This window comes from Corvus brachyrhynchos, unplaced genomic scaffold (genome assembly GCF_000691975.1).
Source record: "Corvus brachyrhynchos isolate BGI_N302 unplaced genomic scaffold, ASM69197v1 scaffold56, whole genome shotgun sequence".
NCBI classification, from domain to species: domain Eukaryota; kingdom Metazoa; phylum Chordata; class Aves; order Passeriformes; family Corvidae; genus Corvus; species Corvus brachyrhynchos.
Genome location: NW_008238664.1, coordinates 11,229,354 through 11,255,738, shown reverse-complemented (window position 1 = coordinate 11,255,738; position 26,385 = coordinate 11,229,354). Strand labels below are relative to the sequence as shown.

Sequence of the window (26,385 nt, the reverse complement as noted above, 5' to 3'; positions counted from 1 at the left end):
CTGGATATCAAATGAGTTCTCCTTGCTCCACAACAGTGAATTAGTCAGCCTATGCCCAAGCCTATTCCACTATCATTAGTACATTTCCCTTTACAAATGAGTTCTTTTTTCACAAAAAATCAGAATTGCTTGCTTGCTTTCTGACCAAGTAACTAAGAATATCTCACTTTCTTTTAGGAGAGCGGACTGCCCATGCAAAGGTATGCACATATTTGCTTTATATGATTCTAAGCTTGACACTCCTACATTTTTAATGAATTTACTTCACTCTAAGGCAAAACTGAACATTGAGTCATGTATACATAACTCAACCTTAATTTGTAGATTTGCTATGTGAAATGCCTGTCACCAGCTCCCTAAATTTTTTGATGAGATTTTCTTTCTCCCTAGCATGTTTAGCTACATTTCATGCAAATATTTCATCCGGATCATCGGGGAGCTTTGCACTAGGAACTAACTGCCAAAAGGTCTGGTTGTTTGGCTTAGCAGCATCAAATTTCAGCTTGAAGAATGTGAAATATCTCAATCTTGAGTGACATTCTTCAAAAGTTTGTGTAAGGGAGAAGGAAGTAAAGGAGCTAGCAGAACAGCTCAATATTGTTCTCATACATGAGCGAAGCAGATCTAGGACTGCTACTGGACAGGGGGATTGTTATACCTACAAACTAAGAAGAGTATATAGAAGACATGGATTTTATAAGTTAGTGCCAACAAGACAGAGCGTTGCATACTATAGACCTGTGCAATGAACTGGATCAAGGTCTTACAAACAATTATCAGAAAGTAAAAGCTCTATTAGAAATTGTTTTGATTATGATATGTTTCTTTAAGATGTTCAAATGTTTACAAAAGGGAAAGAAAGTTTTATTTTCTTTTCACACAACAAGGAAGCAGGAGATAGTACCTCCCTTAATAACCACTCCTCTCTAATTGATGGAGTAGCACTCACTTTACTGCATGATCCCCTCAAGGATGTTTGCGACTGTGTGGTTTGGAGCAGACTGATATAGTCTAGGAGCCTCTACACAATGCAGTTCCCTAGATGATATTCAAGAGATGCATGCATGCATCTGAAATTACATGTTCACTGTAGAAGAGGCCTCCTAGATGTTCTGAATTGCCGCAGTTTCCAACCCACTCTTTAGCATTTTGAATTAACAAAGGAGATGGAGAGAGAAGGGGAGGGAAAGATCTTTTCATCTGGGTGTGACAACAAGTGATCTGTACCTTTTGTGGGAAGAGTCTGCTCTGATCCAACTCAAAACAGGAATACATAAACATATCTCACTGTCAGTGTGAAGATTTGCATGATGTGTAACAAACTTCAGAGGAGAAATTTAAGATATTGAACACAGATGGTTAAACAGGAGAACACTGAACGTTTAGTGTACACACCTCTTGGTGCTGCTCACCTATAGTGGCTTCAGAGGGAAGTCATTATATGCCAGCTAGAATACTGGCTTTGGATTTCTATCCAGACATCTTTTAAAAATCAAGAAATCACAATCCAAGAATTTTTCCATAGGCACCAGCAGGAAGGTTGTCAAAAGGTGGTTCAGATGATGTATTATGAATTCTATCTAGATCACTATTAGAATGTGCAAAAATATATTTTAAAAGCACCAGTTTCTGCTTTAATTGTTTCTTGTCAAGTTTAATTTGGTCCAAGGTCTGGGTTAAGCCTGTATTCAGCTCCTCCTTTACTAAGATCATTAGTCTAACTCCTTAACAGCTAATCCCTTCTTCTCACAGCCAGAAAAACTGTTGAAATGTCAGATTATTCTCTCCATCTAGAAGCACATTAGGACAGTTGGCAACCCTTCTCCAAGACTGACTTACATATTGTCCTGGGTAAAATCATACCTCTGTCCTTCAGTTTTAATGAACATCTCTTCTCCCTGCTCCCAGGCTGTACTTTCAAATAAACTTCATTAATGCTCCCATGCTCATTTTAAACAGCCTTCCCACACACAATCCTCAGTCAAGAATGCCAGCACATCTCTGTCAGCATGGCAACTTTCTGAGCTGATGCTGATTAAAGAGAACCATCCAAAATTAATAAAGGGCAAGAGGGCCAGCACAGAGAGAGGTGTATGTGGTGGAGAGAAGGTGCTAAACCAACACTGCCATGGAAGAAAAAATTATTAAAACAAAACCTCGAGTTTACTCTGAGCTCATTTTCTGCTTGCACTATTCAGCATTATCAGAGACTGGGTGGAAAACTGCATTGCACTATTTCCTACAGCAAATCAGCTAATGAAGAGTCTTTGCAGTAACTGCCAAGACAGCTCATATTCAATGCCTTGAAGGAGCTGGGCTCATCTATCTTGAAGTAATCCTACTCCTCTTTTATTGTTTCACAGAGCTGTAAAGTGTCACGACACCACAGAATCACAGAGTAGGTAAGGTTGGAAAGAACCATGGTGAGTTGTCTGGTACAACCTCCCTGCTCAAGCAGGGTCATCCTGAGCACATTGCACAGGATTGCGTCCATTATACTAAACCTAATTCCTTATGCAATCCTATAAATATTTTACTCTTGACAATAGGTCATTTTCCATGCTAACTTTTTGAATCAGGGAGTCCAAATACCCTCCCTGAGTGGGTTGGGTAACAGTGTGACCACCTGGCAGCTATTTCAGTACCGTGACCATCCTATCACATTTACCTTAGTAACCTCTTCTGTTGCTTTTTATTCACATCTAGTGGATATTCCTTTAAGTAATATATCTGCTATTTAAGTAAGGTGATCTATATAGATGTCTGTTCCCTAGGATAGCTAGTTAGGCTAAGGTTATGGACAGATGAAGATACTTTCCATGCCTTAGAAGTAACTATATATACAGGATATTTATTTTGCCAGACCATGACACGCTTCAATGTCTCTAATAATTTTCCATAACTTTGCCACGCAAATCTATGACATTATCATGTTTCAAAAAACACATGGATTTTAAGGAGGAATTATTGCAGCTGATATCTCTTCAGATGCCTGAGTTTGTCCCTAAAGCACAAGCATTTCTTTCACTCCATCACTGGATTCCTCTGCTCCCAGTAAGTAAAAGAAACAAAAACTAAAGGAAAAAGCAAAGCTACAGTCTGAAGGCATGAGAAGATGCTAAAATATTGCAGACTTAAAGCTTAGTAAATTTTATTACACAGCACTTCAGTAATTTAATTTCTCCAGAAAAAACAACAGAAGCATCTGATGTATCTAATACGTCTACAGGCATGAGGCCAGGAAACCACAGGTACCTGTACTTTCATCTCTGAAGCATGAGTGTGTAATTTCGGCGTGCAAGCCATGAATCAGCCCAGGCTTGTCAGATTGCAAAGGTATACTGTGGACAGACACCCAAGTGATCTTGCCATGCCCCCACATTTCACAGGCTTGTGCACCCATGTGAAGAGCTTGTTTAGCCATATGTGTGCCTGAAGTTCAAGGCCTTTTTGATCTGAGTAAATAATGTCATTTAACTCAGTTACAGTGAAACTGTGTTTCCATTATTAGCCTTCATAAGCCACTAGCCTGCAGCTTCAAATATATTGTGAAAATAGTAGTAGGCTAGATGCTTTAAAAATCAAAAATACACTGGCAAAATTTTACTGTGAAGCCAAGCTGAAATAAATCTCCTGAATTTCCTAGTACAGTAATAACATTTGAGAATTTTTCTTGTACTATATTGCAGCACCTGACTAGTATAATAGCCCGGCTGCCCAAGAGATTGCATCATGGAATCAGTAGAGGTTTCAGTAGCATCTTAACACAATCATTACAAACACTGAAAATTTGCACTGGGCAGCACTCAGTGCACGTCTTGGGAAGGTACTCTTGCAAGGAGTACTCCTCTCCCTTGCACTGGTGTGGGCTTGCAGACAGCCAAGAAACAGACCCCCCACCCATTAAAGCTCTCAAAGCACATGCTGAGGGTTCAATTTAATGAGAAACCACAGAGTTTCATTGTAGATCCTAAAGCCAAATAAATAGATCCTATGTTCCCCATTCAGTAGGACTAGCAGAAAAAGTTTCAAAGAACTCCTGAATTGCACATTGTAACCTCTTCAACACATAGTTTTTAAGCTCTGATATGTCCATGGTTCAGGTGTTAAAGTCCCAGGCCTGGCCCTCCTGATAGCCTCTCCATTGTTAGCTGCAGTTTTCATCTATACCATTCAATTGTTTAGCTAAGGCAATTGCAAGCAGTGTCACTGTCAGGCCATAAAAAAGGTACAATCTCCATGTCTTACTATACATATCAAATCCTAGTTGTCTACCTCAGAGCTCATCTGTCAGTTGATAAGTTGTCAAGTAACTATTCATGCACTTAAGGGAAAAAATATACCAGCCAGGTTTCACATCAAGTGTGGCAAATGGCTGGATATTCAGAGTAAGGTAACTGCCTAGACAAAAAAAGATCTCATTAAGAATCATGCTTAGCTGACCAAAAAATACCATGCACAATAACTGGTGCCTGAAAAATAGAATTTTTATATATGTACATGCACTTTGTGCCTCCTCCCTACTGAATTACTGACCCTTTGAGCCCTAATGCAGTCTTCATGTACCAGTCAAGTGAAGGCAGCACAACAATAGCTGCAGACACCGGTCCCTTTGCAGCATATGCTAACACAATTCATGAGGTATCAGTGCGAGTTATTAGCAAAATCCAAAAAGGTTTTTAATATGCACCAACAGTTTCCGTATGTGAAAGCAAGCAGCCTCTAGCACAAACACGCTGTTGGATACAAAATGCCTGTGTCATTTTTCTTGATGAATCGAGATCCTGGACAATGCTCTCCGTTAGGAACAACAATAGTTGGAAAGAGACATTTGTTTTCGATCAGTAGGGCCACTGAGTCATATTACATTCAAAATATTTGAAACAGCAGAAAAAAATGCCAAAAATATTTAGAAAGAAAATAGCACAAACTAGCCAAAAGGTTAAATACTTTTTTAAAAACCCAACATTTTGACTGTTTCACTAGTGTGCTGTCTTTTCTTGAAATCACCTGACTTACAGGAAGGTTAAAAGTAACGACAAGTCACATATCAGCTAAAAATAGGATTTAACTGCTCCTTTGGACTCCACTGCCAAAAGGTAGATTCTAAAATCCCCACTCAGTTTTTGTCTAACCTCAGAAGAGACGAGGAATTTTCCATATTTAAATGCTCTAATTACTTATTATCATGAGACAAGACATGACCATAAGAACCTTTATCTCAGCAACAATGTGGAGTTGGAAAGATAATTAGATATTTGCTGTCAGTCACTGAAATTCTCTACTTGTTGTTCTTTTAACACTTATGTCATAGTTATTGTGATTTGGTTTTTTAGCTGATTCCCTCCCGTATCAGCAAGGATCCCTTCAGAAGTTTCCTCTGCAGCTGCAAGCAGAGATGACGTGTGTTGTTGTTGCATCTCACAGATCAGCCGAGCGCAGGCGTAGCTCCCTGGTAGTGAGTCTGCCGGGACTCGAGGTGTTCCCTGGAGACCTCCTGGTGTCAGACAGTGCCATGGACTACCTGCCCTACTCATCCTTCCTGCTCAGTGCAGGTCAGACACAGAGTGGGGTTTGCTCCTCTGAGCCCAGCAGAAGCCAGGACTGGAACATGCGTGTGTGTGGGATGGGAGGGAGGATGTATACAATGAGGACATGAGGTGGTGCAGATTCTGTGCGGCATCCTGTCACCCCACACTAAAGTGATTGCATTGCAAATTTTTAAACTCCTCCTTTTATTTTTCCTGTTTTTTCCCCCCTCCATTTTACTGTTGAATGCAAAATCCAAGTAGATGACAGGGTAGGACACAGATCGCATTGCTCCTCCACAGGCTAGAAGCAACCAGTGCCCTGGTCAGGATCTCCATCTGCAAGCAGCTGAGTTACAATTTCCTACCTCCACAGCTTCAAGCAGAGAGAAAAGTGGCCCATGCTGCCCTTTGCAGTAGTGTTCTCATCACAAGGGTAGGAGACCCAACTCAGGGCTAGAGGTTGCTCACAAGACCTTCCAAAACTGAAATGCAGACCTGCAAGCAATTTCCACAAATTGCTATTGTAAAATAAAGTATAGTGTGTGGTGTGATTGACAGAGACCAAAGATCCTGGTGGCCAGAGATCTAAAGTTTCTCTAAAAGCCAAGGTCACAGCCAGCATTTCCATGACAGCAAATAAGCCAGCCATTCCCAGAATGGCCAAGACCTTCAAAATCCAGAAACACAAAGTTTTGACTGTGATTCCCAGTCACACACCTGAAGACAGGTGCCACATGAAAATCTTCTCAGATTTCTTGCTGAACACAGCCATTCCTCACAACTCATCAGTGGATTCCTAAACCTAGATCCCCAGCTCTCCCTGTGCCTCACCAAGGACCACAAATTACAGTCAGCCTCACTGTGCCAGCCCCATGACAGATCCAAAGCTTAGGGCCTGTAGGATTGTTTATTAACTGCAGATTTAAACACCTGCATAACTCCAAGTTGTCCTAATGAGAAGGCATAGACTAATTCTTGCTTTAAAACATCTTCAAGAATTGGCTTGAGGTATGATGATTTTCCCATGTAAAGAATTGGCAATCACATACTAATCACCTGCAACAAGTAGGAGCGTTTAGCTTCATCCAAGGTCTCATCAGAGACAGTCATCATTCTTGATGGGAGGAACGCAACAAGCTTCATGGGTTTTAAGTCTGATGCACAAACTGCCTATACTCAAGTATTAAATATGAGCCAAGTAGAGTATAGTCTATCAAGCTTCATATAAAAATGAATATATCAATAATATAAATAACATTTTTCTTTTTATCTGTTTCCTTACTGATAACATTTGTTTTACCCATTAGAGTCCAAAAAGTCAAGGTGGCCATTTGCCAAAAGAGGAGCTGTGAGTATTTTTACCATTTTGTTTTTCCTTGCACTGATTTTGCCTTTTCCCACAACTAACCTGGGTAAAAATAGCTTCTTTACTTTCTTGCCCTTGGAGAAAGGCAGCCAGCAGGTGAGCTGAACTCAGAGGTCTCAGGCCTCCCTATGGCTGCTTGGTCATTAATCTGCAATGAAGGTTGGGTGGCTCCAGTGCAGCCATTGCATGTGATGAACATGAAAACACAGTGCCATCGCTCCCCATCCCTGTGGGTGGCGGCAGAAGAGGTGTCCTTGGCACCAGGAGGGCAGAGTGGGAAGGGCAATGAGAGCAGGGGCTCTCTTACAGGGCGTTCAGGGGCGGCAACAGGCCCAGCTCAGCTCCCCAGGGTAAGGAAGCACAAGGTGGACAAGTCAGTTGCGTTGTTGCTCTGACCATCCTGTATCCTCTATTTTCTGCATGCCGTAGAGCTTTGGAGAATGTGACAAACTCCCACTCACACGGAAGGGATCTAAGCTTTACCTATAAAAGTAGCTTTCCAGGACACTTTCTTAGGGGTGTCTTGATAATTTTTCCTCCCTAAACATGTAAGTAAGAGCAGTCCCTTCCCAGTATTTTTTGCATTTTATCAAAGAATAGTTTGTGCATACGAAACAAATGCAAGTACTCAGACTCTTATGTACAAGAGTTCCCTCTTCCTACAGCATTTGAAGGAGCATGACCTAAAGCTGAGGACTTTTAAATTAATCAAAATACTTGAAATCTGCAACAAAAAGCATTTGATATTAGACAAAAGTGATTTCTGAGACTATTAAATGCCATAAAATTTAAATCATGAAGATTCATTTGCTGGTACACTGGTTCAGTGTGCCCATTTATAACTGCATTATTTTTTATGCTCCACTTCCATCTATGTTTCAAAATTAAGAGCTGAACTTAAACTCTAAGTTTCAAATATTATAATCAAACACGTATTTCAAAATTGGCTTGAGTTCATTGCCTAAAGTTCAGACAATAGAAATCCATGAAGCAGGAATATACTGTTCCAGAGAACAGATAAAACTTAGGCAAACACCTTATAAGTCTGTGCCCACAGCATTAAATTAGAGTTCATAAATAATGTTTAAATTTTTTTACATGGCCTGCAAAAACAAAGCCAAAACAAAAGCAATTGTTTTTATTTCATGGTCACTCACACAAACTCCTGCTGCTCTTTTAGCTTTCTGAAAGCTCATTTTACAGACACTACTCTGCAGCTGACCAAAGGAGCTTTTTGAATACGTAGCTCAAAAACTTAAAAATAAATAAATAAATACATAAATTTGTATACCTCTGAGAGGATGATGCTAAAGGAAGCAAAACATTTCATTTGTTCTGTCTTCTAAGGGTAGCCTGTTGCCATACCAATGATTTGCCCTGTCAAAGACTACTGTATTACACAAATATGATCTTACACATCCAAGCCTAAGGCATCTACACACCCCACCCACAGCTACAAAGAAACTGCCATCACTGCCTTGTCTCTGTGCAGAAGAGCCTGGAAATATAAAGAAATCATTCGTTTAAGGGCAAACTCCTTACAGATTTGGGCAAGGCTATACAGCTCGGTAAATTTCTTAACAGTCTTTAAAACACTGTACGAATCAGGGGTGGATTTTTTCATTCAGCAGGGTAAAGACAAACAGAAGCAAGCATCTGATCTGGAAAATTGTCTTTCAACTGTTAAGATCATAGACTGCTGCACATATGAATTTTTCTGCTTTAAGGTAACAAAATACTCAGTATACCGTATCAAGGATACTTAAAGATGGGAGGAGGAGTTTTGTGTTCTGTATAAGCTAACATTTTTCAGTTCATTAATCTGGGTATGAGACCTTTCTGTTCAATTAATGCATAATATATGGTATATTTTTGTCATTTGAAATGGAGGGGTAAGGAGGAAACTGAGGGTTAGAGTAAGTTAGCAAAGGCCCTTAAAAACATTGGGATTTTGCCAGGGTTCCAGACTGCCCTAGATCAGGGAAGTACCACCTTCAGAAAAAGGTCTCAAGGCAACCCTCTCAGCAGCACCTACAGGTCTGGGGAAAGAAACTACAGCATCAGAAAGATGTCAAATGGAACACAGCAACCCCATTGCTGCCTTAGGGCTGCATTCAGAGGCAGCCACACAGAGGTCAGTGCCAACACCAAGGTTTGGCTGTAAAAGAGCCACCAAAGCCTGTCTGCCAGACAAACTAGGCTTCTGGCCCCTAGCCACCTAACACCACCCCCTCTCTGAAGAAAACCTTCTGCTTCTCACAGCAGGCTGTTATCTGCAGCTCCCCACAGACAGATGCTGAGAGCTCCTGTCAGTGCCTAACTTATGTACGAACATCTGACTTTGGAGCAGGTCCATAATGTGACAGTGGCCACCCTAGGACTAAACAAAACAATTTACAAGTAACTATAAAGACCTAGTCCTTTGGTACCTTGATTTTATCATCCAGAAAATAAGAAGCTATCATCCAGCCAATAGCAGCACAACAGATGAAATTCCTTAGCATTTGCAAGCTGCCCACTAATTTTTGATGCAACATACCTAAACAGAGACTATCATATTTTGTTGCTTTCAAATTCAGTGTGTTCATATTATTAGCATATTAGAGGAAAATGTCAGGTTTTAAAATATTTTAAAGGAATTTTTAAGCTTTCAGAAGACAAATCATTAATACTGGCAGGTGAGATTTTACCCAGGAAATGGGACATCGATTCTTTTCATAAGGTCTGAAGCAACTGATGAAACAATTGGTGGTTTTCTTTCTTCTTCAATCAGTAGAGTAAATCTTGGCACGAATTTATAAATGAGCAACAGACTGAGCAGAAAGATGTCAACAGCCGGCTAGAAGTGAAAAAAGAAGCAGCAGTGTGGGAACTTTTCACAAGTGAATGCACTTACTTTCTGGATCATTTGTTGGTTCTCAAGATGGTAACGTCAGATTTCACTTCGCAAAAATAATGAAGCATTATTTGTTCTCCTGTGATGGACACAAAGCCACCTGAAACCTCTCATTAGAGGTCTTTGGGGGAATGACATAAGCACCTGGTTGTTCCTCCCATCTTGCCTGCTCATCCCGTTTCCATAGTTCCCTTTTCTGTCTTTATGATGGTATCTCTTCTTCCAAACATCACTTTCCAGTGATGCAATCTAGTGCTTTGCAATTACCATCTGACTGCAGAGCCTTCCAGGATATTCAACTGATATTCCACTAGTCCTCTCACAAACACTGTACCAAAGCCATGCTCCACCTGATGATTTCTGTACTGGACTATTCCAATTGAATATTTCTGTACTGCAAGTGTGCAACATTATATTCATCATTTAACTTCTTATAGAGCTGTGGTTAGATTATCCTGACTGGAGCATGAAAACCTCAGAATTCAGCAGACCTGTAGTTTAATGTTACATGAAAACAAGCATACTAAAAACAACTCCTCTCCCAAAAACTATATTATCTCCAATAGAGTGAATTTTAAGAGCTTGAAATATGGACAGGAATATTACACACTGTTACAAGAATAGCTGTGGTATTTATATTCACCACACATCAAATGTTAATATATCCATTTAAAAGGATGGAAGGTTCCATAAACATTTTCTTACCATTTTTCTCTTACTTGGCACAGACAATTTCTGATTTTTTATTAAGTCAAAGAAAAGAGATTTGTGAAAAATATTCCATGTTGCTGAAAAGTTAGCCTGGACAATACAAGAACTTCTGCAAAGTAGAGGAAAAAAAATAGAGGAGTGGGCTGAATTCCTCCTTGGCGGGACAGAACAGGAAGGGACAGAAAACAGGATGACAGGACCAGCTATTGATCCAAGGCAGAAGAAGAGCACCTTTCCTTCTATACACTTAGTTTACAAATCTGAAAAGATTAGAAAGTGGTGAATACTGGGAAGGATGACGATAACAGCAGTCATGCAAGCTCCTTATGAGTCTGATGTAGGAACCCACAGACAAGCCTTAGCCAGCCTGTGTCACCTATGAATGATGAGCTATTCGGTCCATGACAGCTTCCCAACCTCTGCTGCTAAAGAAAGAACCCACTGCATTTGGGTAACCAGTTTTAAAGATACCTCCTTACTTCCAAATACAGAAATATTTCACTGATTTTAATGAATTGCCACAGGGACCTTTAAGACCACCATAAATCCCCTTTAAGCTCTCAGGTCAACCTGGTCATGGCAACTAAAGAATTATACAAGGCTAAGCAAACACTCTCACTAGCTATTCAGTCCTGGCACCCGGATGACAAGTTTTTTCATTAATGCTTTATATGCATGAACAACAAAAAAAAAAAAATCTACTCAGTAACCTATAAATTTTAAGCCTTTTTTAGATTTAGGTCAGATTCAGTACAGCTCAATCAGCTTAAAAAATATAAAATCTGAAACAGCCAATAAATAAACATGCAGTTTTCACTCAATACAGGTTAATAAAATAACCCAAAGAGATTAAAAACCTCCACAGGACCTCTACTTACCTTAATCCAGGAATATCTTTTTTTCTCATAGTAACTCTAAACAATTTAGATAGCAGCAGATGCATGGGGTAGGAAGGAAAGCATTTAGAAAGGTCATGGAAATCTGTAACTGTGACTCTGATGTTGCTGAGTCCTTCACACAGAGATCTGCAGGGGGCTCATTTGCCCCTATTCTGCCCAAGGGCACAGCAGGGACACAGCTGCCTCCATGGTAACCACAGAGAAACCCCAGAGACATCACTCATACCCTCTTCTGCACACAAAACACAATATTTATCCTTCAGACAAATCAGGAAACTTTTCTCACAATGCCATCTTCTACCCTCCCTAAATCAAATGATCCTTTCATATGAATTACAGTACAAATGTTATTTTCAGGGGGAAAAATAAAATATATATTGAATTGGTACAAACAGTAATTAACATGGATTTCTTATGGTTTTAAAGATATTTATGAACACTCTAAAATACCTCCAGAGTAATGAATTTCTCTTGGATGTGGATTTGTGGAGACTTTTCGCGAACTTAGAGGAGTTAAACAAGGTGAGTGGAAAAAGAGAAGTGTTATCAGATCAGGAATCACTCATCCCAACAAAAGAAGACAACAAACCAAAAGCTTTTATTCTGTTTCAATGCTCATATTTGGAACTTTGTTCAAATAATCCATCTTTTCTTCCTCTCTATGTGGTATATCAGTGAGGGTCAAATATCATTGCAGAGAGTGCAAATCATTCTCTTGTATCATCAACCAAAGATACATGGTATTTTAAACATGCCATGAGAGAGCTCGTTTGGTAGTTGTTTCTGAAGGAAACGCAAGTTTGAGACTAATTCTCATAAGCAGCAAACCTGTAAAGGGTTTGTGAAGATAAACTACAACACAATCTTTACAGCAAAACAGGAACCATGGCAAAATAACTACATAACAAGTCCCCTTTTGCAAACAGATGGGCACAAAGACTGTGCTGTCTACTATGCCATTCCAATAGAGCAAGTTAAAACAAAATGGTGACCCCCTCTCTCCTGCTGAGGTGTCCCTTTGCATATGTGTGAGGATCTCTCCCACACAGACTGGATGCTCTGTGCTCATGTGCTACTTACCCTGCACTGTCCAGGAGGAGAGAGGCCACAAGGCTTGGCTGTGATGTACTCCAGATCCTTGCTGCTTTTGACCAGTTGCTGGGAGACCATTTTCAGCTCCTGAAAGTTAAAAACCCCTAAGTCAAAAATAGCTTTCACATTACTTTAGAAACAAAACTATTTTTCTTAGCTTGAGGGCCCTTTTACAGGACATCTCACCCTTCATTGTAAAGTGAATTTTGGAAAGAATTCTGCAGCTGCCTTAATTGAATGACTACTCACAATCACATCACGTGCCCTGAATCAGCTGCTGAGTTCAATTTCTTTCCCTTATTGTAATTCTCTTAATAGTGAGTATCTCCCTTTTTAGCCAAAACAAGAAAATTGAGAAAGGTCTTCATAGTAGAGGCAATAAGCCAGAACTCAAACACATGAGCAAAGCACAGCTGCTCAGTCACAGACCTCACACCTGGTGAACTGCTGAATGACCAACCAGCAGGTTTTTAGCTGACAGGTTTCATCTTTGGCTTGTTGTGGACTGAGACTGTACATGCAGGCAACTACTAGAGTTCAGCAGATGTGTGGCTGTTGATTCCTTTGTTCTTGTTCAAAGAAGAGAGTGGGGTATATTGCTGTGTTCCACTTAGCTTTGAGCTTGGCTGGAGCTTGGTCATGTCTTGAGAGAATTATCTGAAAAAATTTCTGGGTTTACTTTCTAATTTTTTGTCCTTATTAATGAGGATGATAAATGATCATCTGTTATGCATACTTAAAATAGTGAATAAATGTAGGAGAAAGAAACTGCTCTCAATGCCTTTTGTGCCTTTTTTCATGCATTTTACAGCACGCATATCTTCTTGACAGCAGGCCAAATCCATGAAAAAATACATGCTGGAAAAGTTGTAAAGGTCAAAATTAAAGAATGAGCATCATCCTATAAGTATCCTTGCCCCCATAAATACACCAAACAAAGCAGTCTGCAGCTATTACAGTTTGTAGCAGTATCACAGAGGACTGATGTGCCCTTCTGGCCTAAAATTTGGCCAACAACTTAGTCCAGTCATGAATTTGTGTGAAAACAGTGTGTTCAGGACAAAAGTGTGAGCTTAGGAGCAGGCTTGCAGCCCCATCTGACTGATAAGGTAGGCACTTTTGAATCCAATATAAACATGTAAAGTTAACTTATGGGGAATATGTGACTTTCTGTAGTATTTTATAGATACTTCCTTCACCTTCAGTTGTATGAAACTCAAACTATGAAAGATGGTGTCTTCCTCAAATGACCATGAAGGCTTCCTTAATTGTCACAGCTCTGTCATACACAGAGTTTCCCACAAGATACTACTCATCCATTGTCATTTTTAATGTCAACCCATGTCAAATACAGCTGCTACCCTAAGACAAATTTAAATGGACTAGCTAATCTCGTTTCAAAGCTTTTGTCGTAAGGCATTATCACAACGTAAGTGTGTATTTGTATAGATTTGGTTTAGCTTCCGACTAATTAAAGCATTCTGGGCATAATTCTGAAGACAATTCTGGCAATGTTAGAGGTAAGTATAGGCACACATTACACTTGGAGCCTTTGGAGAGGCCAGGGATGGGAAATAAAGTTCCTTTAATCTTAACTTCCAATCACTGATGCAAATTTCTCTCTTTTTTTCCCTTAGATAAGTCTCAGTTTACTGAAAACTTTTTTTGAAGCTGCGAAGAAGCATGTCAGCAAGTCAGACTCTCCTATGGATTTCAGCTCCATACTCAGAACGGTAACATAATTAGAAGTATTCTTGCTTGTAATACAAGCAGCAGACCATTTATCATGGCATACAGGTGCTTCAGAGCAATCAGGTCAGTCAAGTCCATGCCATCTGCCACAGGCAATTTGGTCTCAGCCTCTAGTAGTTCCTATCACAAGGATGTTTTGATTTTTATTCACTGGAATGTTTGAAGCAGTCATGGAAAGGTGCTCTGTATGTGAAATAAAGTGTGGAAAGATTTTCCCTTCCTGGGGAACAGCAGCCCAGACTCTGAGGAGACTATTCCACTGGCAGAGGCAAGCTTCCCACTCTATGGAAGATGCTTCCCTGAGACCAGACCCCATCCCCATCACTGCCTCCTTGCACTCCTTCACACAGATCCTCCTTCACCCCATGGACCAGACCCACAAGTGTTTATAAGTGCTTATTAAGAGTTGGGTGGGACTGAAATTACACTTTGGCTGGGGTCAGTTAAGCAAGAGAGGCACAGCCTCAGCTGTCCTGCCACTGTGAAGCCCTGCCTGCCCTGCAACCTTTTTGGCCAGTCTGTGTGGTGAACGAGGCAGTTGCCTGAACAGTAGTCTACAGGAGCTCTAATTCCTGCACAACTTCCCAATGCTTGTAAAGTTGGAAATATTAATGAAGACTGAAAGTCAAATGATCGACCGGAACCTTCTCTAGAAGAGGCCATTAGAAAACTTCTGGGACACAATAAAAGACCATACCTCAGTGCTAAGATTTTTAAAAGAGGAATTCAGGCTACAGCTTGGGTTCTTGCCCCTGTGACCTCTGACTTCAGGCATTTATTGATAATTTTTTGTGTAGACAAACAAAATCCCAGACAAAGCTGCATTTTATCACGCATGACATTCAACATCTCCAACCTAAATAAGGCTATCCTGTTATTTCTAAGAGCATACTCAAATATAAAATACCATGCTACATGAAGTCATCAAAGCTGTTTCAGAAATAGTGGGTTTCATCTTCAACTTCCACCTGAATTTCACATCATTTATTTCTAGTGAAACAAAGTCTAAGAATGTGCCACACCTCTGCAGAGCTGTTAGAACAGTACTCCCATACATCATTTGAGCATTGCTGTGGTATTTTTACTACTTTACAGTTTCTTGCTGTTTTAACTCCCCTTTACTTTTTTAATTCCCCCTTTCTCTCTTCTTTCATTTTCCTAGGGACAAGGAAATATCAGATAAAATGCACATTACAAACTCAGAACTGTTGTTTCTCCCTTTGTCATGGTATTTTTCTTTTTTGATAAATTTCCAAACCTTTTCTGCAGTTTTTTCAGGGTGACCTCTGCCAGACACACCAGATTTATTGCCTTAATTATACCTCTGCTGTCTTCTACTTGGAAAAACTGAGACAGAGAGAAGATTTTAGCATCTACCTGAAAGTAAAGTGATGGTTCTGTTGTTGGCGTTGCTGTTGCTGTTGTTGTTGTTGTTGTCTTCAGCCTTCCTACCTTATGACAGCATTTTAACAGGAAATTAGGAATATTCATTAGCAGCAAAACTGTGTAGATAGCATTTAACATGGATTTTTTGAACTGCAGAGCCTATCACCAATAAGTCACCCTTCTGAGTGTATGTTCACCTGCATGTGTGAAAGTCCCTACTTGTAATTTAGAACAGATAAGAGGGGAAGAGCTGGACTGCATTTTTGCGGGCAGAAAATACAAACTACTAGCCTCTTCCATTCAGATGTTTTGCACATAATCCCTTGACTCAGTGACCTCCACCTTAACAAAGTGAAATTGTTACAGGAAAAAAAAGACACAAAAATCAATCCATATTGTAAATTCTCTCAAATGTTTTACTTTGGCATCAAAAAAATACCAGTAAGGGAGCATTTACCTCCCTCTAAGGCTGGAAAGAGCTATCAGTTATGTCTTTATCAAGTTGCAGCACTACAGCAGGTTCTGTCTTTGCTGACACTGCATTAAGCAACAGCTCTAGACAGTACAGTGGTGCGGATCTCAGGCTCTGCTCTTTCTGACATCATTAGCAGACCAGTGTGTCCTGTAAATACTTAAGAATGATCCTCAAAATTACAGGCTTAGAAAGAGAAACTGAAGTAGTGGGCTTTTCTCATAGGCAGCCCAAAACTGGAAGGGCACCTCTTTATGGCAGGCAAACTGCAGCTTGGGCCTTGGAGTTTCACACTGCTTGCTCCCTGATGAGGATTTCATACATTCATACCTAGGGAAAATGTTCCCCTGTGGCAAGTAGCAGCGACCCTAAAATATAAGGTGGCTTTCAAACATAACTCAGGTTAATTTTTAAAGTTTTTCCTGAGAAAATTAGAACAGCAGATAAATAAGAGCCCTACTTGATATGATAACATGGCCACAGCATCTGGAATGGTAAGAAGAGATGCAGAAAGTGAATCTGGAGGGGCAATGCAATTCCCCCTGTAGAGAGCTGTCCTTGGTTTGCTCTTGGTAGCTGGCATAGTGTTGTAGCTTGGATTTAAGATGAGAGTAATCTTGATAACACACTGATGTTTACTTGTTGCTAAGCAGTTTGCACTAAGTCAAGGACTTTTCTGTCTCTCACCACCACCAGCAAGGAGTCTGGTGGGCACAAGAAGTCGGGAGGGGGCACAGCCAGAACAGGTGACCCCAAGTGACCCAAGGGGTATTCCATACCATATGGTGTCATCCTCAGTATATGAACCAGCGGGAAAGCTGGCTGGGGGGGGCCTCTGCTCTGGGATTGGCTGGGCATTGATCAGTGGATGGTGAGCATTGTGCACCACTTGTTTTGTATATTCTGTTATTTTTTTTCCCTTCTGTTTCTGTTCTATTAAACTGCCTTTATCTCAAACTACAAACTTTCTTTTTTATTTCCCACTTCTCTTCCCCATCCCACAGGAGGAAGTGAAGAGTGAATGAGTGGCTGTGTGGTTTAGATACTTGCTGGATTAAACTGTGACAAGAGCCTTTACATTGCCCTTGCTCTCCCTGTGTGAGAAATTCATCTTTCATTAGTCCCTGTCTCATTACAGCCAGCTAATGATGCAGAAAACTGTTTGCTACCTCCCAGCCAGAAGCAAGCTGATGCCTAAGGCAGGTTTTCTTTGTCTTCAGCAGTGGTGTGAACAAAATGAACAGTGCAAGAGGTTGCATCTGCCAGAGCTGCTAGTTGCTCCTCTGCATCGATTGCTGCGGTATCCCCTCCTCCTCAACAACATCTGGAAGAGGAGCACTGATGAAACAGAGAAAAGTTTTATCCAGTCACTTAAAGAGAAGGTGGAAAAGTCCATAAGTAAGTAACAAAGATTGAAAGTCAAGTATGCAGTTACAAATTAGAAAGTTATGTGGCTTTCCTGAGCATGTCCTTTGAAGTGTGAATTGGTCACGTGTCTCCGCAGAAATGCAACAAGGATGTATGTGCCTTTCCACAGTCCTGAGCCTCATTCTGTAGGGAATTATTTGGGCAACCTTGTGCTGTCAAAGCCTCTCTGAGCAATGTCACAGGACTCCCAAATCAGTGAGTCACTCGTATTTTCTCAGAATCATCTGCAGTGACAGGCAAACAATTAAGAGCAGATCTCAAATTGGAACATATCAAGAAACCTCAAACAAAGAAGTCTTTCAGTTGGATTCATGTCTAAGGAGGATTTTTTTTTAGGGCTGATCCTTAAGAGGATAAATTTGCACTCACAAGGGGAATATTATGTCTGTGACCTTTCACTAATGACAGGGTCCTACCATGTAAAGTTGTCTCAGCTACAGATTTTCTCCAGCTATTGTGGAAAACAAGGGGTTGGTCCAGATATTAACTTTTTCCCTGCATTTTGTTTTAAGTAAATAATTTATTAATTCAGTCTTGTTCGGGGAGATTCAAGTGCATCTTTTAGAGCCTTATGACCATATAGTTCATCAGCAGATAGGTTTATCCCCCAACGGCTTCCTGCAGCCCCCACTGAAATCCAAGACAAGACAATACATCAGCAAATCACTTATCACAGCAGTCTTGACAGGGATAAGTACCAGATAGCGCTTCATTCTCATGAGCAGCACACCAGGGCCTTGAGCAACCCAGCATGGTGGCTCACTCAGAGAGTAACCCTAACCCCTGTTGCCATCCTTCTGCCCATGCTGGAGGCTGAAGGCTTGAATATCGCCTCAGGAGATGTGGCATAGAGAGAGTTAATGCATTCTAGAGATACATAAATCTGGGGCTCCTTCTTCTTAAATAAATACTCCAATTACAGGATGACCACCTAAAAGAGAGACTGGGGTTCTTTCTCCTCTTGCCAAGTCTTACGATGCCCACACAAGGAGCGCACCTCTCTGCGCAGAACGTGTGCCATAGGAAAGTAAGATGGGTTTGTTGCTAGCCTGAGTATGTCTGCTGGAAGGACAGCAGTTTTAGGTATGGCCACAAAAGACCATGGGATATCTGGAGAGTATTACTGGCAGAATAAATAGGTCCTTCCAGAAATTAGACATCTCTGGATCAAGGAAACTGAAGATAGAAGGGTGACCCCTCTTTATTCACATACACCTGACAAAGATCTGCCCTCATTTTTTGATCAGTAAATCAGTAACATAAAGAACAGTTGTAGTCCAAGCACTCCCCTTCTGGTGGGGAGGTGTGTGTCTGAAACCATTATCTGCAATACCACTCCACTCAAAAACTTGAAATTTAAGTTGCAGGTCCATTAAAACTTTCCCCATAATGGCCCTGAATCAGCAAAGACACAGTCCCCATTTTTCAGATTTTGAGGGAAGCCCACCTCAGTTAAATACTTCAGTCACTCCTGGCAACAATTCCTCTGAAATTAATTCTCATTAATTTCAACAGTCTTTTTATAAGCTGTATATATGAAATGAAAAATATTTTTCTCTCGCTATACCAGAGAGTTTAGAATGACAGCACTTTTTTTAAAGACATTTTTAAGATTACAGTTTGAGTTTAATATGATTTCCTCTGTTCCCCAGACAGATTAGTAAACACAACCTTTTCATTTAGCAATGAATTTAAGCATCTTTGAATGCATGAATTGAAATTCTGCCCCTGCTGATCTAAGTAGAGTTTAGGCATTTTTTACAATGAGATCAAGATTTCATCTGGGGCCTTACACGTGAGGCACTTCGGCTTTCACTGGAGAAAATCAGTATTCAGCATCTTCTAGAAACAGGACTGCTTTTGCCAGCCCTGGCAGTAACTGGTGTTTCACACATTTCAGGGGATCTGGAAGGTAAAGTGAAATGGTTGGACAACTTTCAGAAGTTCAGGCAGCTGCAAGAGGTCATAATTTGGCCTCAGGTCTGGGATCGTGACAAAAGGTTCTTTGTCCCAGAGGTAAGCAGATTTTAAAGGGCATTTTTTTCTAAAAGAGGGTTTCATTTCCTATCTATCTTCATAGTGTGGTCTAAAGCTGGATGGTTGTCTGGATTCTAGTTAGTGGGGATGGCTCTGCTCTAACAGGAGCAGCTGCAGCCTGGGCACTGCAAGCACTGTAGCTGAATACACACAGTGCCTTGGATGACAGCATGGGTTGCTCTCAGTTAGCATCCAAGAGAGGATAATGGTACAATCCAGGAGGACTCAACCATATTTGCTTTTAGGGGACAGAATGAAATGGGATAGCTGTAAGTACTACCAGCATTTAATAAAGTAGAAATTATTTGCCTCTTTCACTTCTCAAGCTGAGCCAAAGAACTTTCCATTTACACTTTAATTGCATTACAAAAATTACACAGCATACCTGGGTGTGCACATTTCTGCTGTAGTTACCCCTTTACCCAAACAGACAGATTTTAAGCAGCACTATGGTAACATCAAGTGGGTCTCCTCTCAAGGATTGTGTCTGTTCACATACATGGCTGCAAAAACTATTAAACTCACTTCGGAAAAGTAAAACCCAGCTTAACATTTCAAAAGCATAAACACATCTAAGCAACAGCACTGCTGAAGAAATACAGCCATGTTCAGTTATCAGCTGTGTGATGTATTCAGCCTGAGGTAAGAACACACATATGCTCATCTTGTTTACCTGCTGGCTGCCTCCCAGTTCATCATCTATTATGCATGATTCCCCATTTTCTCTCTCTTTCTCATTTTTTTGGGGTCAAGTGTTTGAAGCAAAACTTAAGAGAAAACAGCAGTGAAAACATTTTGTCTTCAGTGAACAGACTTCTCCTTCATGAAGGGCGGCTGATGCTAGCAGGTAATGTCCCTGAATGTCCTGGTGTCCAGGGATAGCTTAATATAGAATTATACATTGTTATGGCAGGTCCAGAATGAACCTTTGCAACAGCATTTGGACAAGTGCAGGAAAGAAAAAGCAACTGTACAGCTTTTCAGAGAGAGACTGAGATACAGCCAAATTGCCAATAGGATGAGTAGTATGATTGTTTAAGGTCAGTTTTCCTGGCAGGCAAGCAATGAGATAGCTGCTACAAGGTACAAGTTTAGTAGCCAAAATGACTGAGACATATGATTTAGTGCATTTGAGAATGAAGACTGGAGGACAAGTTGTGAACTATATTGGAAATGAGGATTCTTTGTTAAAAGCATTCTGTAAGGTGCAGCGATTCATAAATGTGACTCATCTTAGAAGTAGCAATTCCTTAAAATAATCACACCATAAAAGTGATTTTTTTGTTTTCCTTCTCAGAAAGCACAAGACTCCTTGACGTCTACCTCTTCTTATTCGATGATTTCCTACTAATTACCAAAATTAAACGTAACAAAAAGGTAATGATGTCTAGAGATATACATGGTTGCAGTTGTTACGTTTCTTAGCTTTTGGATGGATTTTGAATGTACTTTGGAAGATTGATCTAATGATAAAAATACAGGATGACTAATCAGCATGAAGAGCAGCTGATACTTCCTTATGCAAACAGCAAACCATAACACTGATTCAATAGCCTACTCCTAGGCTCAGTATGGTACAGGAACACTATTACAGGCAGAATTTATATTACAAGACCTTACTATCTTCCTGATGTTGTTCTGATGTGCTGGATTCCCAAATCTCAGAAAAGTTTCAGGAATGTACTATTTTTTCTAATGGTCCCTGCAACCTGAGAATTTTTTATTCCAGAGATATCAGAACTTTTGGAAAGAGGAAAAAAATTTAAAAGGAAAAAAAACAGGGAAAGGCTAAAACTGATGGAAGATTGGCTACACTTCTAGTTGTCCTCTCTTTGCCTTGATTTCCCCAAGTTTAAAACTGAGATATAATGATTCCTCTTAAGAAAATGTTTCTTGATGAATGATTCTATAGAGTTCTACAGATGACAAATATCTGTATTTAGACACCAACAGAAGACACCGGATGACCTGAAATTCCTAAAACTTCCATGTATGAGTGCATCTAGCTTATTACATTTATGAAACTCATGTAAACTAAATGGACCTGTGATAAATCTCCTGGGGTTTTTTTAAAGAAGCAGGTGTTCTGCTTTAGAAAGGCAATAGAGAAAGCATGCAGTGAGAGGTTTTAGACTAGCAGCACCATCCCTTAGCAACAGGGGTGGTGAAGGAAGCAGAAATTCAAGGGATCTGGTACCCTTAGGCAAATCTCTTTGAGGGTTGTCCCACGTACATGTGTCGGTGAACCTTCTGTGAAGGGCTGCAACTGAGCTGGAGCTCTGGGAATTCTGTCTTGTGCATATACAAGAGGGGAGATGGGGAAACATAATTCCAAGGAATGGAGAAAAAAACCTGCTATTAAAATAATGAGGGGAAGGGGAAAAATACTTTTGGAATGCCTTTGACTGTTTTCGGCTTATGGACTTGTGTTTCTATTGTAGCTTTTTAATGCAAGGTGTGACCTTGCAGGAGAGCTCCAGGTACCAGCCAGTTTTTCTAAGATTCCTCAGGCAAATAAGATGTCTGTGTATCTTTGATAAGGGAAAGCACATAATTTAGAGTTGTTTAGTCCCTATACTTCATGAGCAGATGGCAGACAACCTGCTAACCAACTTAATTTTCTATTCCCAGAAATATGGAGGCTCAGACACCAGCTTAATCCCTGTCTGTCCTTCCCTCACTCCTGAGCTGCAGTCCTTCATAAGAGAGGGGGGACTTTGCACAGTCCTAGACCAGCCCATCCCACTAGACAGACTCATACTGAAAAACGTTGAACCCATCCACATTACAGGTATGTGCCTGCATACACTTGAATGCCTGCATAAACACCATGTCAATGCACTGTGTGTGGTAGCGTAAGGACAAGCTGCTGTTTGCCCACAAACCACCCTCAGGTGCCTGGAGTGCAAACACTGGTGCCTCAGCACTGCCTGGCTTCACAGCTCTGCTCCTGCTGTGAGGCATGAGCTACTGCCTCAGACTTCACAGCCCGCACCCCCTGCTGCCAGCAGTGACTCACACACACACCAGTGACTGTCACATATTATCCATTCACCCCAAAGGAGGTATCAAGACTCCAATGACTTCTTTCTCACAAGCCAGGACTTGTCCTAACTGTCCTAATACTCTCTATCAGACCCCAGGCATCCTTCCCAACAACATTTTCAATTCCATACTAGTTATGCAGCATTTTTTCAGCTGTACCACTAGATTGTTCTCCTGGGTGTCCTCCCACATACACAGCAGCCATTCTCAAAGAGGCTGGAGAGGAGATTTACCTCCTGCTACTGCTCCTACTCACATCTCCACCAGCTCTTGAGAGGATGGAAATCACCCACCATACATCAATGCTTCCTTGCTCTCAGATATCCAAACACATCACTGGGGAATATGCCTCCTATTACTGCTGCTGTGCAGTTGGGTGAGGAGTGGAGGAGGGCTGACTGCCACAGAATGACCACCCTTACCCTGCCAAAACAACCTTCCTGAAGTCACCAAGGGGTCAGGGAGCAGGCATGAACATCAGGCCTCCCCTTGGTCTGAGCCACTGACGCAGCAGGCTCTCACACACCTCACGTTGGTGGTGAATGGTGCCACATCCAGTTGAAGGCCAGTCCTTAGCGATGCTCCCCAGAGCTCTGTATTGGGGATGGTCCTGTTTAACACCTTCATAAAAGACCTGGATGACAGGAGTGAGGGAACTCAGTTCATAGATGACATTAATTTGGGTAGGAGTGTTGATCCACTGGGAGGCAGGAAGGCTCTGCAGAGGGATCTAGGCAGGCTGCATCAACAGGCTGAGGCCAACTGCATGAGATTCAGTAAGGTGAAGTTCCGGATCCTGCGCTTCAGTCACAACAACCCCATGCAGCACTATGGGTTTGGGGAAGAGTGGCTGAAAAGCAGCCCAAAAGAAAAGGACCTGGAGGGGCTGGGTGACAGCCAGCTGAACATGAGCCAGCGTGTGCCCAGGCGGCCAAAAAGGCAGTGACATCCTGGCCTGTGTCAGCAATAGTGTGGCCAGCAGGACCAGGGACGAAACCGATCCCCTGTACTTGGCAGTGGTGAGGCCACACCTCAAATTGTGTGTCCAGCTCTGGGCCCCTCACTACAAAAAGCACATTGAGAATCTGGAGTGTGTCTAGAGAAGAGCAGTGAAGCCAGGGCAGGGTCTAAAGAGTAAGTCCTGTGAGGAGTAGCTGAGGGAGCTCGGGGTGTTTAGCCTGCAGAAAAGGAGGCTCGGAGGTGACCTCATCACTCTCTACAACTACCTGAAAAGAGGCTGTAGCCTTATGGGGGATTATTTCTTCTCCCAGGCAACCAGCAACAGGACAGGAGGAAATGGCCTCAAGCTGCACCAGGGGAGGTACAGGTTGGGCATCAGAATTTTTTCACAGAAAGGCTCATTAAGGATTGGAACAGGCTGCCCAGGGAGGTGGCGGAGTCAGCACCCCTGGAAGTGTTCAAGAAACGATAGGAGGTGGCACTTTGACTGAACACCACCATGTCAGCTAGACCACAGCACTAAGGTTGGACTCAATGATTCTGGAGGTCTTTTCCAGCCTTAATGACTCAGTCTAACACTGCCAAGATCACAGGAGCCTCCTATATCAAAGAGAATGACAAGAAATACAAGTCTCTGGGCTCCAGGGTTATCCTAATCCTAAAGACTGAGAGGAAAAGCTTAGAGAGCTACAGTGGTCTGTGTGAAAGCAACAGATATGGAAAATAAACCTAGAGCCTGTAAAATTTATGAGAATGTTGAAATACATTCACCCAGACTATTTAGCATTCAGCATCAATGCTGAGAGGATATAAAGGTAGGCAATAAAAGGAAAATGACTAAAGATGAGATAAGGGGATGAACACACAGAATAATGACCTTCTTTTAAACATGCACCAGGCACTGTCTGTCTGCCTAATAAGTCCCTGTGCCAAACCAGCAGAAATGGAGCAAATGCATCAGCCACCATTTGCCTGCAGGGTGGAGGGGAGGGCAGCCCCACATTCTGCCGGCTGAATGCAAGGTCAACAGCTCCTGGGTGCTGGAGAGGGCAGTGCAGCCACTCACCAGTTTGGACCTAAAAGACTGACCATAAAAACCATAATGGAGATGGAAATAAGATTTTTGGATTTTTTTTTCCCAAGCCAGCATTTCCCATAGAGATTTCTAACCAGGGTCTTTCTATCTCTGTGATCCAGCTGCAGTCATGAGAATAGACAAAGTTGCTGTCTGCATTCCAGCCCAGGCTCTGTACACTCTACAATCCTTCCCTGCACCCTGGGCCCTGCTGCCTGACCTCTCCCCCATATATTCTTACCAGCTTTATTACAGTTGTAGCCACAGCAGTCTCTGTTACTTACTTGTAGTCTTACACCACCTCAGAAGCCTCATCCTAATACAGGACCCCTTGGGGTGAGGTACAGCAAAAACAGTGAGAAAAATTACTGTAGGGAGATTGCAGTTCAGATTCCCACCATTCTGTGTAAAGCAACAAGCAAATATTCCAGTGTCAACAGAAAATGTCCCTTTGCAAGAGAAAAAAAAATTTAATACTGTCTGGAATGTGTGACCTTGGGGAATGTTGCCAATATATCTGCAGTCTCAAAGCGACTTTTATTACTGGTGGCACTAAAAGATTAGTTTGCATGTTCTCAGAAAGGGCATGTGATCCATCACATTAATCAAAAATGAAATCCTGACTTTTGATCTAGCAAGTACTTCTGTATCCATTAGTTTGCAAAGGGCTGACATCACACTGAAAATAAACAAATCTCAATACAAGTACTACAAAAAAATATGTATGTGGCAATATATATTTGCCTTTTGGCAGCAGGCAGGAGGCTGATAATTATGTAGGATAGTTCTTATCCAAAGCCACCTAGGCATTAGTGAAGGGATAAAAGATAAAATGGCACATTCATAACACCGGGAAGGTACCCTAAAAGCAGAACTATCTGCAAACACCACCCTTGTACAAGAGATGTAACTTTACATGTAAATGTAACAGTAGGAACCCAGCTCTGAAGGTTTTAAGCAGCAACATACTTTCTGATTAGAAAATCACTTTCCTTTTATTATTCTGCTTTGGATTTAATCTTTGCAACTATTTATTATTGCTCCACTAATAACGCTTTACACTACATTTGAAGGGGCAAGACTCGCTAGTATGTCACTATATCAAAGACTGCTAATCTTTCCTGCCAAAGAATTTCTTTTAGAAAATATTATTGACTAATGCCAAGCATTGCCCAGAAAATTCATTTTTAGAACTGTAAAGTTCCTTTCCCTATTGACCACAGACAGACAGAAGGCATGAGTTCAGAAACATATCCTCTCTGTTGCTATACATTTTTGCTGCAGTAATGTAGCCAGTCTGTGCTCCACTTTCCTCTTCTGTAAAACTAGGATTACAGGGCTCTTCACTTTGCAGAAACATTTTGAACACTTGGAAGTACTTGGACAAGAAGCATTACACAGCAGCAAGATACTGTACATAGTACAAGGCTTTTGAGCAAACTATACGGACTAGATAAATTTATGAAAAAGATATGTCGACTGCAATAGGCTTAGAAAAATGCTGCCTTGCCCTGGCAGCTCAAGATCTGGGCTCTCCTCAGGCTGTGTGGGTTCAGAAGCAGGGCTCTGCTTAGGAACAGCATTCACAGGCAGGCAATCCCATACCTTGTTCACCATCGCTTTGCTTAGAGCAACGTCAACTCCAGCTAAAAAAAAGCAGTGCCCTGTGAATCCAGAGCACTGGAACAGGTTGCTGTGCCCCCCTACCTGCTACTACCAGCCCACCCAAGTATGT

At 41.4% G+C, this 26,385-nt stretch overlaps 1 protein-coding gene across 1 annotated transcript in view; it reads left to right on the top strand.

Annotated features, from left to right (window-relative positions):
• Positions 1–26,385, top strand: part of PLEKHG7 (pleckstrin homology and RhoGEF domain containing G7) — a 34,561-nt gene that overhangs the window by 5,399 nt on the left and 2,777 nt on the right. Inside the window, exons 3-15 of the mRNA XM_017737849.1 lie at positions 178–200; positions 2,364–2,402; positions 5,428–5,555; positions 6,839–6,879; positions 8,526–8,624; positions 9,674–9,823; positions 11,830–11,925; positions 14,133–14,228; positions 17,329–17,503; positions 19,434–19,549; positions 20,324–20,417; positions 20,868–20,947; positions 22,202–22,361. Of these exons, the coding sequence (XP_017593338.1) occupies positions 178–200; positions 2,364–2,402; positions 5,428–5,555; positions 6,839–6,879; positions 8,526–8,624; positions 9,674–9,823; positions 11,830–11,925; positions 14,133–14,228; positions 17,329–17,503; positions 19,434–19,549; positions 20,324–20,417; positions 20,868–20,947; positions 22,202–22,361 (1,297 nt within the window). The remainder of the gene's footprint in view (positions 1–177; positions 201–2,363; positions 2,403–5,427; positions 5,556–6,838; positions 6,880–8,525; positions 8,625–9,673; positions 9,824–11,829; positions 11,926–14,132; positions 14,229–17,328; positions 17,504–19,433; positions 19,550–20,323; positions 20,418–20,867; positions 20,948–22,201; positions 22,362–26,385) is intronic.